General features: G+C 39.0%; 1 protein-coding gene across 11 annotated transcripts in view; it reads right to left on the bottom strand.

The window, feature by feature from the left end:
- The window catches only part of GPBP1L1 (GC-rich promoter binding protein 1 like 1), a 54,256-nt gene that overhangs the window by 20,312 nt on the left and 14,063 nt on the right, over nt 1–19,881 (bottom strand). For 6 of the 11 annotated variants that reach the window (XM_074334646.1, XM_019749365.2, XM_019749363.2 and 3 more), the window contains 4 exons: nt 10,274–11,300; nt 9,594–9,708; nt 4,018–4,147; nt 3,336–3,622 (listed from right to left, as the gene is read on the bottom strand). In XM_074334646.1, the coding sequence (XP_074190747.1) occupies nt 3,336–3,622; nt 4,018–4,147; nt 9,594–9,653 (477 nt within the window). In that variant the 5' untranslated portion in view covers nt 9,654–9,708; nt 10,274–11,300. Of the gene's footprint in view, nt 1–3,335; nt 3,623–4,017; nt 4,148–9,593; nt 9,709–10,273; nt 11,301–13,053; nt 13,100–19,881 lie in introns of all 11 variants that reach the window. The other 5 variants (XM_074334644.1, XM_074334645.1, XM_019749364.2 and 2 more) reach the window with 3 other exon arrangements.

Consider the following 19,881-nt stretch of genomic DNA (forward strand, 5'->3'; position numbering starts at 1 on the left):
TGGCAATGTTCTGTGATTCAGTATAGGTATCTTTCACATCTTTTGTTAAATTTATTCCTAAGCAGTTTTAAGGTTTTTTTATTTTATTTTACAAAAGGCATTTTATAAAATTCCATATCCCAATTACTTGCTGCTAGTATATAAAAAGTTTTTTTTAATTGACTTTGAATCCTGAAACCTTGTAATTCTTTAGAGTCCTTAGGATTTTCTATATAAACAATCATGTCATCTGCCAATAGAAAATTTTTTCCTCCTAATTTGTATGAATTTTATTTTTCTTGCCTTGCTGCACTTGCCAGTACGTCCAGTACAATGCTAAATGCTCAGTGAGAGTAATCCTAATATTGTTCCTCATTTTAAAGGGAGCTCTGCATTTATAGGGCAATTTGGAGAGATTCAAAGACTATGGTTACACCGTTGTCATCCTCTCAGAATCCCTTCTCTCCAATTTCTTCCTCCTCAGGTTCCAAACACATTGAAATCTCTTGCTCCTAGAAAACTCTACCCTAACACATGGCTCCTCTTTCTCCAAAGAGTATACCACTCATAACCGAGTCATTCTTTAATTCTTTCAACTAAGCCCATCATTTTTGAAAATGACATTTGATAGGTCACTTCAAACTGCCAAATCCAAAACTCTCTCACATTTAATAATAGCTACAGTGCAAAGACCCATGTGTCAAGGTGCAAAGTGTTTCACATACATCATTCCACCTACGTGACCTTTACTACCTACTACAATGTTGCAAGGTAAATTACTGTCTATCTATCAACTCAGGGAAAATTTGGGTTATTTAACCTGTCTAAGGTAACAATATAGGACTGTTAAGCAATTAATACTATTTAAAACAAAACATAATTATACTAAATACAGTATTGAAAAAATATATGGAAAACCCACTGTAAAACAATTAGTTTCCAAAATACCTTTAATTTGTTGTTTTTGACTGGCTACTCTTTCTTGATATACCCCTTCTTTAACTAATTACTTCTCGGTTCCCTCTTACTGCTATCCACAGGTGCTGCTCTAGGTCTCCTCTCGGTATATATTATTCTCCTTGGGTGAGTCTACCCATCCACAAGCCGTAACTATTATTTCTATTTCCAGGTACACATCTCTAGATCTCACCCATGTCTTTGGTACCAAGAATTCGTTATCTTCTCCCTCCAATTCTGCTCCTCCTGTTTTACCTTTTCAAATTACCGTGTTTCCCCGAAAATAAGATCTAGCCGGACCATCAGCTCTAATGTGTCTTTTGGAGCAAAAATTAATATAAGACCCGGTCTTATTTTAATATAATATAAAATATTATATTATAATATAAAATCTAATATAAAATAAGACCGGGTCTAATATAAAATAATATAAGACCCGGTCTTATATAAAATAAGACCGGGTGTTATATAAAATAACGTAATATAAGACCAGGTCTTATACTAATTTTTGCTCCAAAAGACGCATTAGAGCTGACAGTCCAGCTAGGTCTTATTTTCAGGGAAACAGGGTAGTAAAAGTTTATCAAAAATATACATGAGGATGATAAAACGCTGAAAATCAAGATGACGATTACCTCTAGGGGAAAGTGAGGAGAACAGATTAGGGAAGCTTTAACTGTATCTGGAATGTCTTGCCTCTTTGTTAAGATAATTGTCTAGCACATATGTGACAAAATGCTAATATTTCACAAAGCTAGGTGATATGCTAACTTGACTGTTTTCTCCATATTTTATGTACATTTAGAATTATTTCACAAAAATAAATACAAAATAAATTTGCCCTTACTGACCTTGCTCAGGTTTGATTTGACAGCAAACTTCCCTTTAAATCACTTAGCAGGCGAAGATAATGCTACCTTAACATTTTTCTTTCCGTTGTCACTTCATCTGCCACTTGAAATGCCACAGAACTGATAAAGGACCTTTTCAAACTATGCCAATCAGCACTATACTACCTAATTTAGAAGTATTTTAAGTAACTTCCACTTTACCCCACACTGTTTTTTATTTGTTACAATCTCTTTTTTACCAAAGCACGTAAGAAGCCAGAACTATTAGACCCAAATAAATTTGCTTTCTATATGCTCAGCTGATTGTGGTCATAGTGTAAAATGTACTTTAGATAAATATTCATGTCAGATATAAATTACAATTACAATGGAATACAAAAAAGAAACTCATTTTATAATAGGAATAAAATTAAACTTTTTGGTTGCTGGTTTGATGAGGATTTCACCAAGTTCCCAAAATGTGATGAACAACAGAGATTTTGTTTCTTAATCATTCTTGGTCTTTCTTGGGTTTGCTTTATAAGTTTACTGAATAAATAATCAAAACTGTAATTTAATATCATAATTAATGAACTACTAGACATCTAGAATATTCTGGACAAATATTCAAGATGTCAGGGCAGTATAGACCTTTCCAAGAATAGTTTTGAAAAATGGGTGCTTAGGGGTAGGAACTCACATTAATAAAGAACCTTTAAATTAAGGACCCCAGGGCATTTTCTAGACGTAGGAGGGAATGATGCCTAAATTTAACTCTTATTTAGTTGGTTTTATTGTAAAACGGCTCTCATAGAAGTGACTGGCTAATCTTATGTACTACTTAAAAATAACTCGAGTTGCACTATCCAATATGGTAGCCACTAGCCACATGTGGTTGCTGAGCATTAGGAATACGCATAGTCTATGGAGATGTGCTATAAGTATAGAATACACAAAGGATTTTAAAGACCCAGCATACACACAAAAAGCAAAATTATCTTAATTATTTAAACATATCAATTACATGTTAAAATGATAATAATTTTGATATATTTGGTTAAGTAAAATTATTACACCTTTTTAAGGTAAACTAAAAACTCCACTTTGGTTTAGAGCCCAAAAGGCATATAATTCAGTAGGTAATAGCATAAAGTTTTACTGAATATACAGGCAACAGCTACACTCTCCTAATTCCATGTTTATAACTTATCACAACTATTTTATATAAGCGGGCAAAATCAAGAGAAAAAAACCTCTATTAATAGTTGGAGAAAAAGACAATTTACCATGTAAAACTACATTTTTATATAATTATATTTAAGGGAAATTTAAAGATTTTTTTTTGAAGTTCCAAAGGCATAAAGATGAAAATGAAGATTTGATGAAGGTTACACAGGGTATTTGGTCATCATCTTCATGCTAATCAACTCCTTTCCTCTAAAAACAATACAAATCTAAACTTAGGGACTCCTTTTAATAATTTCTGCAATGTCCTCATTACTAACAGGGTCTTATATTTAAGACATTATTTGTTAGGTTTTAACCACACGACTAAACCTTCATACTTACAAAGTCTTCCTCTTCAAACTGCAACTTTTCCAACTTGTCTTCTTTCTTTTCTTCCCTAATCTCTGTCGGTGGCTTTTCCTGAAAGATGCAGCCTTTCCGGGAGTGAAAGCTGCCATTCCAGTGGCGATGGTTTCCTGTGCCACCCCCACTACGCTGGCTCATGCCATCATGACCTCGGGAAGAGCCATGCCAACCAGATAGGTTCCCTGTGATTCCAGCATATGCTCCCTTAGAGACACCAGAGTCCACAGAATCATGGCGGAACAGGGAGGGCTGGTGCCAAGAATCTAGAATAGTAAGGAAACGTAACACATTAGATTGTTTGCTTCCTGAAAATTCAGAAACAATTGGGCCAGATGCTTCCTGATCTGATTTATGGTACTACCAAAAGCTCTTCAGGGGACTTTTTAAATAAAAGATTAAGTCCATAAAACAGAATCACAAAATACATCTTTCTCTTTTCATATAATTTCTATATGAGTTCTACTGAATAAAGGACTCATGAGAATGTAAGTGTTAAACTTAGAAAGCCAACATAGCTGAGTAATGACTACTGGAGGATCTAACTGAGAACTATGTTTACAAAAGTTCATTATTTCAAGATTATGGACCTGCACCCCCAGGATGGGCTTGCCCTAAATGAGTAGCTTAAATATAGTCATGGAAGTTGGGCATGGCTCACCTCCTGTAGTTCGTAGAGGTCCATTGTTAAAAAAGCCATCAGAGGAATTATGTCGACGACGGCTTACTCCAAATCTACCATCTCCTCGGGGTAGGTGCTCTCCGTGTTTTTCGAAGGTGGCTGTAGGTGACTAAGAAGACAAAGTATAGAGAAACAAACAGATGAGTAGATGTCTCTTTCAGTATCTCAGGTTTTGCATCAGGCTTTTAGAAAACAAGTAATAATGGTGGCAGATACCTGCTATTATGAGGATATGGGCCATAATAAGGGTACCACAGGCCTCTGAGTTCGAGAAGCTGTACATTACATATTCAATCATTAACTCATTTATATTATCCCTGACGGGGAGAAAATGCAGTTACTCCAGTAATTTACAAAAAAACCCATCAGAAAGAATAAACCCCAACACTTTATACTTAAAAATATTAAGTTAACCTTGCAATAGGAAAGGCAAAGCAAGATGCTTGCTTAAAAAAAATTTTAAACAGCTTATTATTTCTGTAAATTATTCTAGAATTGGAGAGAAAGGTGTGCTTTAACTAACACCTGGTGGGCCATTAACAACTCCATTAAGTTTTTATAGTTTTATAAAACACTTATTTCCAAACATTACTTACTACTAATAAAAATACCATAATTTGGCATCATCCCCATTATTACTCATTTACACATGAGGGAAGAGGTCAGGGAAAATAAGTCTTTGAAGGTACACAAAAAAGAAAGCAGTTTAAGAAACAGTATTATCGATGAACTTTAATGTCCCTTCCGATTCCAAATAATTTTTTTTTCATTAAAGTTTATTGGGGTGACAATTGTTAGTAAAGTTACATAGATTTCAGGTGTACAATTCTGTATTACATCACCTATAAATCCTATTGTGTGTTCACCACCCATAGTTCTCCTTCCATCACCGTATATTTGTTCCCCTTTACCCTCATCTACCATCCCCCAATAATTTTATTCTAGGACATTCTTTAATCTCAAATGATAGAGACCAAAGTCTAAAAAGCCATTTAAAGTACAGATATAGTTGACAAGGGCTTATAGGAAAACTATAGGTTGGGGCACAGACATCTTTACAACTATTTTCTCACTAATATCTTCACCAATACTTAATATTGTTAGTCTTTTTATTTTATTTTACCTATTCTAGTGGGTTACAAAGATTTTCTCCTATTCTTTTCTGTAAGTTTTATGGGTTTTAGCTTTATAATCTAGGTTGTGATCCTCTTACAGTTAATTTTTGTGTATGATATGAAGTAATGGTTGAGGTTTTCCCTCTCGTCCCCACAGATATCCAGTTCTAGAACCATTTGTTAAAAAGACTATCACCTTCACATTAGTCAAAAAGCAACTGACTGTATGTATAGGACTATTTCTGAATTCTGTATTCTATTGCTTTATATGCCTATCCGTATGCCAATACCACACAACTTTGCTTACTGTAGTTTTATTGAAAATACCGAGATCATGTTGCCTATTTTGTTTTTTACTTAGTTCACTGTGCTATATGAATTATTCTTTGCAGATATAAGATCTGCATACTTTTAAATGCTTTTCTGGATTCCACACCTAATCCTTTAGGCCCATGACCCCAAAGACTTGTGTCAGATTATGTCAATTATGAAATCTTGGGAATTTCACAAGGGTAATTCAAACTGAAGTTCAGAGAAAAGGTGGTGGGTCTAGATAGACCAGAACATCTTCCCCAAAAATCACTTTTAAAAATAAGAAAGGTAGACCTTTTTTTTTTTTGAGACTACCTATCAACTTTGTCTTTCTTCCATTGGTTGGCAAAATGGAAAGCATTTTTAAGTTTACCAGCTTCCCAAAGGTTGGATGGTACGGAGTCCCAGAGAGCAGTTTCCAGGCTCTCGGCCTCACGATATGTGCCTTTTCCAATTTCAAAACTGTACAACCAATCTCCTCCTTTTGTCCTGGCAGGCAGTACTGTTGCACTGTAACCACGCACCGGGGCTGCGGCAACACTTGAGGAGGGTGGGGAGCATGCCCACGTATCACCACTTTCACCACTCGGATCTGGAGACGGAACTCTCCCACTGATGGCTAAACTAAGGTCATGTAGCACGTCCACCCCTAGAACATATTCCGGGACAGGAGAGACACACACTGTGTAGTATAGAGGGGAAGCCTTCCTATACCCAGTGGTAAGGAAACAGCTTTTACCATCAGTCTTTCCCCCGTAGCCATCAATGCAGATTGCCGGTCCAGGGAACAGTTCTAGGTTCCCATACATAAGACTGCAGTCTGCGCCAGTGTCAACGGGGCCAAAACCCTCTGCACATTAGAAGGGGACCAATGTATGGACAGTTGCATGTGGAACCTCCGGTCCCCGCTTGTCCCCTCTGACCAGGTACCTTGGTCCCTCCCTAATCAAACTGAAAGGAGTCGGCCTCAAATGGCTGCATGAAATACTGGAGGGACACGGTCAAGCTTTCCAAGACTTCTTTAGGCTTCGCCGGAATTGCTGTTCTGGACGCAGCTGTTTCCAAAGTTCCAACAAGAGTACATTGGGTTGTCGGTCTATTTTTTCCTGATCAACCCCCGCTGCCACGAGATCATGCCATATCTGTGTGTTACTCTCTGAGGCCCGTGACCTCGCGCCCTTACTTTTGATTTGGGCTTCCAGGTCTCAACTTCTCGGACTTCCTGTCTTAACATCCCTTGCCGCGGGCTTTCAACATCCCCCAGGGTGGCCATGGCAGTTGTAACTTCATGGATCCATCGCCCCACATAGGGTGTAAGAATGGCAACCAAGCATCCAAAAGCACTAACAGGTGCAGTGTCCAAAACCAGATCTCTCATGCTGGCTGTAAAAAGCTCATCATCTGGCCCCTGCATATTAGGGTTGAAAATAGCATGTCTCATACCCATTTCACGGATGATTTAAGTGAGTTCCGTATATGACTGCCATTGACTCATAGTGTCTGGGAGCTCGCCAGCCTGTCCCCATACTGTGCGTACCGCAGCAGTGAGCCACTCCATTAGAGAATGGTTGCCCTGGTTTTGGGCAAATCTATGGCAGTTCTGTAACCTTTGTCGCAGGAACGGATGCACTGTCACGAAGGCTAGCTTTTCCATCTCACCTGGGGAGCAGAGAATGTTGTCTGCTCCCTCATCCTATAAACGTAATAGCCAAGCCGAGACTGGCTCTCAGGGCACTGTTGGTACCGCCTCTCCAGCTCCTGCAACTCAGTGGGAGTGTAAGGGGTGTACGGTTGTGAACTTAGTCACAGCTGGGTTGCCGGCAGCAACGCCCCCGGGGTCCAAAGGTTGCTCATGTTTTACCCTTCGCTTAATATTGGCCAGGCTTGGGGGTTGGGAGCTACCTTGTCTCCACTCGCTTCCTCCACCTCTGCCTCAGAGTCTCCACTGTGGGGCCCCTCTTCTAACAGGTGGACCCGAGCTTCCAGTGCTTCCAACTGGGACACCTGGTCCGGCACCTGGGCCATTTCGTTAAGCGCATTTTCCGTGTTGAGACTCAAGGCTGTAAGGAACATCCAGCCCACGCGGACGGCTGTAGCCTTCTCCTCGTCCAGCAACCGCTCAGCCAGAGCCCACAGGGCCCTCTCCATGCTGGCCGGAGAGCTGTCCATGTCCTCCCACCCCTCCTTGGGGGTCCAACTCCTGAGAACAGTGGCCACCGGGCACCACACACTGTGTGGGGGCCACACGTCCTCCTGCCCAGAGTCAAGAAGCCATTCCTACCTGGTCGGAATCTTGCTCGCCGTGCCAGGTGTCTGAGTGGGTGGAGGCCTCCGTGTAAGATGTCCACAACCCTCAGAGCCTAAGGCTGCAGCAGATTACCAAAATGAAAGCAACGCCTTCCATGGCCAAGAGGGTGGTGTGCCATCTGGAGGCTTGAGTCACCCGGGCAGACCGCGCCTCCCGTTCTTGGTGTCGCTCCTCACAGGCCTCCCAAAGCTGAGCTTTCACATGTATCCACCATCCTTCGGTAGGTTTTGGCCAGCACCATACCCTGCTCGCTGCACCATTTGTCGTGCGGGGCAGCCCGAGGGGCCTCTAGTCCCGCTCCCCACATAAGAACGCAGGATATGGCTAGGCCAAAAAGGAACACCCACGGAGCCATAAGTAGGGGAGTCATACCACCATAGTCTGACTGGAGGCTGGATCCACACAACCCTAACCTGCTGTCTGCTTCTCTGCCTGCCAACCCACCGCCTAACTGACTAACGAGAGCTGCCAAGGCAATTATATTAGTGGCTAACTGGCTAACTGGTTACAGCTGACGGCCAACTAGCCACAGCTGACGGCCATCTACTACCCAAGCCAGCACCTTTCCACATGAGGCCAAGAGCCTGGAAACTGCTCTCTGGGACTCTGTCCCCATAGATATCCACAACCCTCGGAGTCTACAGCAGCAGATTACCAAAAGGAAGGCGATGCCTTCTATGGCCAAATGGGTGGTGTGCCAACTGAACACTTGAGTTTCCCAGGCAGAATGCGCTTCTGGTTCCTGGCGCCTCTCCTTACATGCCTCCCGAAACTGAGCTTTCATACATGTAAACTGCTCCACTACCCCTTTGAAAATTCTGGCCGGCACCATACCCTGCTCACTGTGCCATGTATCATGCAAGGTCTCTGGTCCCTCTCTTGCTCTTGGCGGGTGGACACAGAGTGTGCTGAGGCCAAAAAGGAACACCAACGGAGCCATGGATAGGGGGTTGATACCACTATATTCTCGCTGGTAGCTGTTTTGGAGTTACAAGAAGCAGGATCCACACGATCCGCAATCCACCGTCTGCTTCTCTGCCAATCCACCAACCTGCCAGCGTTGCCATGGCAGTTATATTAGTGGCTAATGGCTAACTGGTTACAGCTGATGGGCAGCTAGTTACAGCTGATGGCCATCTAATAACCGAGCCAGCTCCTTTCCACATGAGGCTGAGAGCCTGGAAACTGCTCTGTGGGACTCCGTCCCTACAGTTTCCTTTATCAATAATTTACGCTACCCTTCTGTGTACTGTGACTAGGGCTTTATAAGAACTGGTTGTTCCATTTGTCTTTATCCCTAATGTAACACACATTTTCCCCTGAAATCATTAAGTAGATTATTGCCTCTAAAATAGAATTTAGAGGATTTACTCTGAGATCCACGCAGCCGGTAGCAGTCAATCAATCACTGTCTCTCCTTTTCCCTCCTCTTCATCTACTACAGATGAACGTGCATTCATTCGAAAGGTCCATTTCCCCCAAAACCATTTTCCTTTTACCTCTGCCCCTTTGTCCTCAGTAATAGGTTAGTACGTTTTAGTTCCAAAGTGTGCTGTGGCTAATACAGGAAAGCTCAGCATGTTAAAAAAAAAAAAAAAAAAAAAGGTATATTTGGCAGTAGCAGGGTATACACTGACTTGAATTGCCTAATTGCTTATATCCTATTAAAAGGAAGATAACTGGTCTATGAAAACATATTTGAAACCCTTAGGCAAGGCTAAATATACAAAAGAGACTTAGACTGTAAAACAAAGTCCACAGACAAGTTGGGGATGAAAAGAACTGGTATTTGGACAGTTACTACAGGAAGGGAACAGTACCTTAACTGACTGTGGCGTTGAGAAATTTAGCCAAGCAGGAACAAAGTCATGCTGCGCCATTTAGGTCCAGTGTCTCTTTTTATCAAGGTGAGGCATCCAACCTCATGGCCAGGATCTGAAAATGAGAAAAGTCAGATCATTTGTACTTGCAAGAGGAGCCTGTGATTACTTAAGATCCCCCTCTTCACAGAAAGACTTGCCTTCTGAGCCTCTCTAGTTATCAGACTCCATACCTCAGAGAAGTTCTAAACAAAAGCAATAGTCTGTGAATATACGACCAATGAAAAACACATAAAAAGAAAAATGTGACATAGATCTGGAAAGTTATATGAAAGAAGCTAATGAATTCTTAAGTTATATCAGGAGAATCTTAAGACTAAACACCTAGTTAAAATTACAGATACATATGAAAAGAGATTATGTACTTCAAGTAACTCAGGTAACCTCTGGCAACAGCAGTAGAAAAAATCTCCCTAGAGACGGAAGATGCAACCTTTCAAGAGTTCTTCTATTTAGTTCACATTAATTTCCTCAAACACCAACTATCATCAGTTTTCCTGAGACCCCTTGGTGTCTCCAGAATATTTCCCCAAATTAAATACATCAGAAAGGAGTATATTTTCCATGATACATATACATACACAGTCTTCTTACAAAGTTAGACATAGGAGAATATTTACCCCAGAGTGTAACCTCTGTGGTCCTGTTTCCTGAACTTCTTGAGTCTGCCAGCTGGATTTCCCACGAGGTTCTCTTGTTAAAAGGCTGCTTAATAAAGGCTGGCCAGCAGCACGCCTTGTGATGAAGCACAAAGAAGCCAGGCTCTGTGTGGATCACTCTTTCAGTCCCTTCAATTGCTCATCTTAAACTATCTAGTTCCTGACACGTTTCCAAAAAGGGGAAGGGGAAAGGGGAAGGGGGAAGGGGGACATAAAAAGTATTTGTTACATTTAAAAAATGGGGGGAAGGGGAGAGTTATGTCTATGTTCACCTCATTCAACTTCCTTGAGTGATGGCACTACGATATTGCTTAAATAGGTAATACACAGACATTTGCAGTGAGTACAAATACTATTCATAACAAGGTCATAGCTAGAAAGACAGGTGGACTCATGTGGGCAAATGTCATCAAAGTGATAGATCAAAAATGTAATTATTAAAGAGCTATAAAAGATCTTCTGAGCAATCAACTAAAGTGTCAAATCATCCACATGACAAAGCCCTTAATATACAAATCTCATTATTCTTACACGGCTATTAAAAATAGTGTGTAGCTATGTATTTATATTTGTTCTATCATTCAAAATCTAAGGATATAAGAAATCTTGTTAAAAAAAAAAAAAATCAGACAGGAACTTGATATACTTTTCCCTCCAAAGAATAGCAGCTTTCAAGGCGAATTTCTTGGTATAAAGCTCCCAAATGTATCTTCTATTTCTTTGGTCTTCACTATTTATAAATTCACCGCAAAAATTATAACAAGTAGAAAGATGGGTTAAGGAATAATCAAGGAGAAAGACAGTTCCAAAGTGAGGTTTTCTTGTCTTCAGTTTTCTGAATTTCACTTGTTATGTCTCTTCCTGAAGACCGAATTGAGTTACTGGAAGGTGATATGAAGAATCTTCTGCTTTAGTAGAGAAGTCACTTATTATTTTGGATACATTTCCATCATTACTCAATCAGTATAAAGGCCACAGGAATCTAACACTACAAATGAAAAAAACACACAAAATAACACATTATCATGAGGCAAAATCATTTATATAATTGTTAAAATGAGACAGTCAATCAAATAAAGCTTCTAGGAGTCAAAACTTTTAAACCCAATCTAGACATTAATTTAATGTGTCACCACCTACAGTAAAATATAACTGGCTGTAATTCTTTTAAGGATTTCAGAAAAATCATCTGAACAGAATTTGCTTTTTTACATAACCATTTATCCAATTAGCTGTCAAAGGTGTAATTCAGAAATTAACAAGTCTGTTAGATTCACTTGTAGATAGTTTCTCACACATGGAACGGCTTGCTGTTTAAGTGGTCAAAGAGTCATATAACTGGCTGGTTTACTACCAGAGTCATCAACTATCTAATTATTTAATACTAACCACAGCTAGATCCTTAAAAATAAGACACCTGTTACAGCACTCCTCATATATTTACATATTTTTAGATACCTAATTATCAATTAAGAGTCTTAAGCTCTTATGTTCTGACTTCAGATATGCAATAAGAGATGACACAAATATTTCTTTGGCAAATTCTCAACATTCTTCCAGGGGCTAGAAAGTTTTCTGATATAAAAGAACGTTTGCATCTGTGGGCAAGTCTGATCTATGCTGATAAATTCTAGTTTGGAGGATATTAGTCTTATAATCAATTGGCAGCCTTGCTCTACTGTTTTAAGATCATGGGAATAAAAATACCACATTCAGGATAGTAAATATCTCTGTGGGGAAATAAAGGGGAAGGAATCGAAAAGAGGTCCCAGGGGACTTCAACTGTATCTACAATGCATTATTTCTTGAGTAATGTGCATGTGACTATTCACTTGTTCTCTACACCTTTTTTTCATATACCTATAATACTTAAAAAGTATTAATAGAACAAACATATAAGAAGTTGGGTAAAAGATTTAACTCATGTAATTAGTTGAAATACATATATATGTATATACACATACATATCAATCACTCAGAGTATACATATTCCTTCAGCAAAAACAGAAGTCATAAATATTGACCTTCTACTAGATATAAGAAGCTTCAATTAGTTTCAAAGAATATTCTATGTTCTCTAATCATATTGTATTAAAATTAGAAAATGCCTTTCTCTTGCAGTTCCTACTCTCCGTCCCCTTCCTGAAGAAATCCTGTCCAAAGCCATTAGGTGGGGCCAAGCAAGATAAGGTTCTATGGGTAGCAGCTGCAGAGGCACAGAGCAGAGTGCTGGGGCCTGATCAGCAGCGAAGGATGTCCATGTGGGGTGGAGGATAGGGAAATGTGTGTATGGCATTAGTCCAGTGCAGGATGTCACAGCCCATTAGGCAATGTAAGGTGAGTGTCCCAGTAGGAGGACAGTCAGTGCAGAGTGGAATGAGGAGGACATCCTGGCAGAGGAACAAAGCCAAACAGCCTAAGGGCTTCCAAGCAGCAAGGTGCCTTGCACAGGTGTAGCAACCTGGGTGTGGTGAAGAAGGAACCCATTCAAGTGAGCAGGTGGTAACTGGAAGTTGGTTAGATACTGGGAACTGATCAAAAAGTAAAATACATTAAGGAAGAATGGGAGCCTGGTTTCTTACTGTGCAAGAAAGGAGGCAATGATAAGAAAATTTCAAAATACTTAAATAGAATGACAAAAAAAACAACACTGAATAAATTTGCAATATTACAGGTAGAGCACATAATAAAAATAAGCTTTAAAAACATTTAAAACAAGAAGGCTTAAAAAACAAACTGACCTAAGCATTTTAATCAAGATGACGGGAAAAGAGCAATAAAGCAAACCTAAAACAGAGAAGCAAAAAAAGGTCAGAAAAAATAGAGATGATTTAAAAATTGTAATTCTTTTGAAAAATATTAATGAGATAAATTTTGGTAAACTGCTTGGGAAAAAAAGATACAAATAAAGAAGACAGTGTGAAAACGAGGAAACAAACATAACAGTTAAAAACTATTACAAGCAAAATGTTATGAGCAATTACATGCCAATAAATGTGAAAATCTTAAACTAGATAAATTTCTATGAAATGGCAAAACTGGCACAGTAATAGAAAACTTGGATAGACCTGTACATATTATTATATTATACATACAATAGACACTTAAATCAGAAAACTATCCCCTCCAAAAGGGTTCCAGGTGAAGAAGAAAAACTGAGTTTCTCCCTTTCATTTGCTCACTTGGGCAGCAAAGAGGTGCCTCATTAGTGAGCTGGGACAGGGTTGGCTAGCACTTTGGCACAGGCCTGGAGTTTGGGGCCAGTCTGCACAAAGAACAGCTAGTTCAAATATAATTCCAATATTGGTTCTGTAGTCCAGTCTCAATATTTTAAAAATCAGGAATAGCAAGACACACTCTGGGAGAAGACTAGCTTTTATTATAAATAAATTAAAAGAAGCCAATTCACAAAATATTTAGGAAGAATTAAAATAAACAACTTCACAACTATTGGGATATTAGAGGATAAGAAAGAAACATAGGCTCATACTCTGGTTTCTAGCTTGTGCAACTAGGTAGATGACCATCATATAATTCACTTATACAGGGAGTAAATGCTGACTGGTTACTGTTCCCTTCAGTATAATTCAGAGTTGTTTTTATATGGGTCTACACCTGCAATCCCCAGTAATAAAGGTATGATAATATTCCTGTGATAGGGTCTTGTGAAAAAATACCAATCAAATCAAGCTTCCTTACGGAAAAGACAATTAATTGTTTGCTGCATTCTTTCAGTCTTAAAAATTCTGGTTTAAACACAGAAAACCTGAAATTCAAGGCAGGGAGATGAATCACCACCACCCATTAGGTTATGAAACTGTTAAGACACGAAGGAAAATGCCTCAATTTTAACTGTAAACAGTTCCCCCTTCAAAACCCACGAGGCACAGTCCAGTCTTCTGATTCATACACGCCATCTTTTCAGTCAATACTCGATCCCAAATTTCTTTAGCAGAGTTCCAGGAGGAGATGACCAACAAATGGGAGAGTATTTAGTAGAAAAACAAACAAACAAACAAAAAAACAAGAGGACAGATAAAAGAAATTCCTGTTCTGGAAGCAAAGGACTAAAGGGACAAGTGACAAAATGCCTATAAAGGTTTTATTAGGATGGTGGAACTATTGGCATTTTGTTTTACCTTCTCTATTAGACAAACGTTTTTGTAATGAAATTACTTTGCTCTACAAAATTTTACTTATTTTACAAAATTTTGTAAAGTTCTTTGGTGCTGCCTTTTGAGACTTTGACCATTTTTATAGAGACTAATTGAAGGGACTTTTGCTTAACCACTGAGAAATTCTGAGGAGGAAAAATACATCACTTAAAATCCTTAGAACATTTTAAAAACATTGTGTAAGACTAGACTAGAGTGAAAAAAATCAAGATAAAAATAGTATAAATATGAGATGTCAACTATGTGGTCTGGAGCTCAGGGAGGTCTGTTCTGAAGACAGAATTCTGAGAACTGTCAGTATATTGTAGATGATGTTTCAAGTCAGGAGGAGATGAGATCTAGGGAGACTACAAAGATGTAAGAGTTTCCAAGTCTTGTGTATTCCATTCCTTAATTTCTATTTCTATTTGTCATTCCAGGTTCCAATTACTCCCAATTTTAAAAAAACTGGTTTCATAGGCACTATACTAGTCTCTTCCACCTTCAGTTTCAGCCTCTACTCTTGCCTGCCAGATCACTCTTCCTAAACTCATGCTCAAATTATATCACTACCCTGCTCAGAAATTTTCTGGCTTCCTACCAACTACAGAATAGAATTTAAATTCCTCGGTCTGGGTCCACTCTGGTAGCTCAGGTGGTTTTAGCGCCGTGCTCCTAACAACCTCACGCCGAGGTCGCTGGTTCTATTCCCACATGGGCCAGTGAGCTGCGCCCTCTACAGCTAAGATCATGAACAATAGCTCTCCCTGGAGCTGGGCTACCACAGGCTGAGAAACAACGGCTTAACTGGGGGAAATAAATCTTAATAAAAAATAAATTCCTCGGTCTGACAGTCAACAAATAAGCCTTTCCTCACAAGTAATCTCCCCCTCTGAAATCCTTAAAGAACTTTAATTGTGCCTTCTAGTGCACTTAACACTTGCTCCTTCTAAGATAGTTACAAATGTTGATCTTAACTCCCAGCAGGCCAAAACAAAACCTTTTTGCTTCTAGATTCCTGCCTTGCTCATCTTTGAAACTCACATGGTACTTTGTATGTGGTAAGGATTCAAAGGTTTAATGAATTAATTTTTATAAATTATAATAAAGCAAGGATGTAGAGAAATTGAAACCCTCAAACACTGTTGGTAGAAATATAAAATGGTGCAGCTGCTATGGAAAACAGTTGGTGGTTCCTCAAAGTTAAATATAGAATTACCACATGACCTAACATTTCCACTCCTAGGTATATATCCAAGAGAAACGAACACATATGTCCACACAAAAACATGTAAGTTAATGTTCATAACAGCTTTATTCATAATAGCCACAAAGTAAAACAACTCATATGTCCACCAACAGATGAATAAACAAAATGTGGTATATCCTTACAATAGAATATTATTCAGCTATAAAAAGGCCTGAAGTACTGACACACGCTACTGCATGGATGAACCTTGAAAACGTTATGCTAAGTGAAAGTAGCCAGATACACAAACAACATATATTACTGTATGATTCCATTTACATGAAATACCCAATCCACAGACAGAAAACTGATTAGTGATTACCAGGGGCTGGCGGGAAGAGAGTGTCACTGCTTAACGTATACGAAGGTTATATCTGGGACATGAAAACGTTTTGGAACTAGACAGTGGAGATAGTTGCAAAACATTTTGAATATACTTAATGCCACCAAAGTGTACACTTGAAAAGGTTACAATGGTAAATCTTATGTATAATATTGCCACAATTAAAATATTGTAATAATGCAGTTGTTATGTCAATAGAAAGAGTCAATATTAAATATAAACAATGCTCTACATCATCCATTCTTTTTCAGGTTTTATCTAAGTGCTTTTGTCCTCTCCCTGCAACATACACATCAGAATTACCTGTATTTGAATACTTGATCCAACCACTCACTCATCAACATTTGTCAAACAGTATTTTACCTTTTCAAAACCGATGACTTATCAGACACTTCATACATGCCCCAGGAATCTATGAGGTACTTCACAACATGATCTAATTTTATATCTTATAATTAAGCTTATACTGCTAGAAGAGGATGTCCCTGCCAATTTTCTCTACCTTAGGCTCCCTTTACCACTTTACCTTGTTCCTGATCTCAATCTTATTTTCTCCACAGTCTAGTGGTGTCACCATCTACTTCTAGTAAATACAACCTCTATCTACACTGGTTTCACTCAACTAACAAAAAAACCACACCCAATTCTCCTCCAACTTTAAACAAAACTCTTTCCTGGAGTCTGTATTTCCCTCTAGGCATTTACATTCATTTCCCTTTAGCCTTAACAAATCTTCCATAGAGAGGAGTATACTCTTAGTGTCTTCATTTTGCCACACCCTCATTTATTCCTCAATCCACAGCAAATTACTTTCCCCTCACATATATACAATAACTCAAGTTACCCCTGTAACACCATTGAGGTTTTGGCTCTAAGACAGCCTTTTAAAAAATAACCTATGGGACAATCCAAAAACTATGCATTGTCTAATTTTTAACCCACATTGTTTTGGCATATTATAACAAAATAATGGGAACACTAAGAAAACCAGGAGAATATGGGACCCAGAAGCTAAATAGAAGTGTATTTTAAGAAAATAGGAGTGACCAGCCATATCAAATGCTATTTAATGAGATGGAAGACTGAGAACTGTCCACAAGATTTAGCAACATGGAAGTTATCAGTGACCATGTTGAATAGGAGCAGTGGTGAAAGCCTGATTTGGGTGGATTCTAAAGAAAAGGGATTGTAGACTTCAAGTGTGGACAGCTCCTTTGAGTACTATAGAACAGAGAAATGGGGTAGTGGCTAGGAGGAGATATGTGGTCAAAAGAAGTTTTTTTTGGTACGCTGATGGGAATGACCTAGTAAAGAAGAACCTGATGTAATGATGCCGAAAACTGCTGAAACAATTTTCTTCAGTAGATTGGGATCTGATACATGAGCAGAGGTTGGCCTTCAATAAGTTTGTACATACTTCATTTACAGTAATAGTAGAGAAGACAGAATACCTGGGTACTACTACAAATGAGAGCTTAGAATGTCTATCCTAATTAAGCGCTTCTATCTTAATGAAGTAGAAAACAAGGTCTTCAGCTAAGAGTAAGGATGAGCGGGCGGGGGAAAGGAGGGAGCTAGGGTCTAAGGAGAGTTAGGGTATGAAATGAGAACTGGACACTAAATGAACTTAGTACAGTTTCCCAGCACAGTAAGGGCCCACACTTGTAAATTATCATGAATTTAAAAAGAGACCAGTCAGCAAGTTCTGTAGTTTAAATTACCTAGTCCATCACTATGACTCCCTCACCTCTCTCGCTTTTCTCTCTACGACCTGTACCCAATTCCCAAAACTCCAATCCCAGTAAAATCCAACTCTTCCTTACTCTGTTCATCACCCATGAGGCTGATTGTGGTTGAAGAAACACACATAACCTTGCTTTTAAACAAATATTTCTGTTCTCTACTGCGAAGAACCCTGACCAACACACTTTCAACAGTCAGTAACTTGTGAATCCCCATCCTCAGTGGCTTATTTACACTGCTTACATGTTCCTGGGCCAATCCCACCTTAAAATCCCTTCTGGTTTCCATGACATTACATTAGACCAGCAGTTTTCAGGTTTGGACTGCATCAAGCCATAAAAGCTCAAAATGTTTCAACGATACAAGTTGTCAATTTTATTTGGATATGTAGAAAATTAGAAAAAGTACAACTCATATTTAAAAAAAGAAATAAAAATCATCATCCTTACATTCATAATATTCACAAAGGGCTGGGGAAGTCTGTCAGAGAGCAGCATGAGTGGTAACCACTGCATTAAGATAGCTTGTCTTCTCCCTACCCTGTGATTACTTCTCTTTTTGTTTTGTTCTGTAAATACAACGATTACTTAAAAAGCTTTGATGCAACACTTTTCTTGTTTCTCTGGAATCTCTTCACCATCTCATTCATTTTCAAGTCTTCAGTTATCACTTTCTAAGTGGGTTAAATTCCGGCTTCACAAAGCATTATATCATACACATGTCAAGCATTCATCACAATGCATTACTTTTCCTTGTTTACATATTTATCTTCCCTACAATTGGGGCACACTTGTAGGGATTAACAGCAATCGAGATAATCTCTTGGTACACACAGAGTGCCCGTTAAATAATTTTTTTTAAAGAAATATTGACAATTCCACCAATTAGTATCTCCTTTATCTTACTGTTCTTAAGAGCTCTCCTTGAACATTTCTTATTCCTTAAACTGCAGAGCCCAAGACGGTTAACTCCTGAGTATCTTCAGATATTCACTGGCCCTAATATTTCCTTTCCAAATCTCATGATTTGAAAACTATGGTTAAATGTCTACCACTTCCACTTCCTCTAAAGGACTGAGTAACGTACAGTAAGTAGTCTATACTCATTTCCTGTCTGTACCTCAGTTTCCCTCCTAAGTCCTCAATAAGGAGAATGCCAGGGTTACAGGTCCCTTGCTTAGCTTTTTAATCACTGATACTTCAGCAAAGGAAAAGAGCCCATTTTTCTACCTTAGTATTTAATTTCAGAGGACAAATTCCTAAGAATTCCTTTTCTGACCATAGATTACTTTTTACTAGTTTCAGGTGTACAAATACAACATAATGATTAGACATTTACACACCTCACAAAATTATAACCTCAACTACCCATCTACTACCATCTGACACCGTACATAGCTATTCCAATACCACTGACTATATATATTCCCTATGCTGTACTTTACATCCCATGAATATATATATATATGTATGTATGTATATACTTTTTTTTTTGAAGATTTTATTGGGGAAGGGGAACAGGACTTTTTTCCAAGTCAAGTTGTTGTCCTTTCGATCCTAGTTGTGGAGGGTGCCGTTCAGCTTCAAGTTGTCCTTTCAGTCTTAGTTGTTGAGGGCGCAGCTCAGCTCCAGGTCCAGTTGCTGTTGCTAGTTGCAGGGGGCACAGCCCACCATCCGTTGTGGGAGTCGAACCGGCAATCTTGTGGTTGATAGGACGCGCTCCAACCAACTGAGCCATCCGGGAGCTCAGCGGCAGCTCAGCTCAAGGTGCCGTGTTCAAACTTAGTTGTAGGGGGCACAGCCCACCATCCCTTGCGGGACTCGAGGAGTTGAACCGGCAACCTTGTGGTTGAGAGCCCACTGGCCCATGTGGGAATCGAAACGGCAGCCTTCGGAGTTAGGAGCACAGAGCTCCAACCTCCTGAGCCACTAGGCCAGCCCTATATATATATACTTTTAATTATAGTTGACATTCAATATTATATTAGTTTCAGGTATATAGCAAAGTAGTTAGGCATTGATATAATTTATGAACTGATTCCCCTAACAAGCTAATACCCATCTGATTTTTACATTACTGA

Source organism: Rhinolophus sinicus, linkage group LG06 (assembly GCF_036562045.2).
Source record: "Rhinolophus sinicus isolate RSC01 linkage group LG06, ASM3656204v1, whole genome shotgun sequence".
NCBI lineage: Eukaryota > Metazoa > Chordata > Mammalia > Chiroptera > Rhinolophidae > Rhinolophus > Rhinolophus sinicus.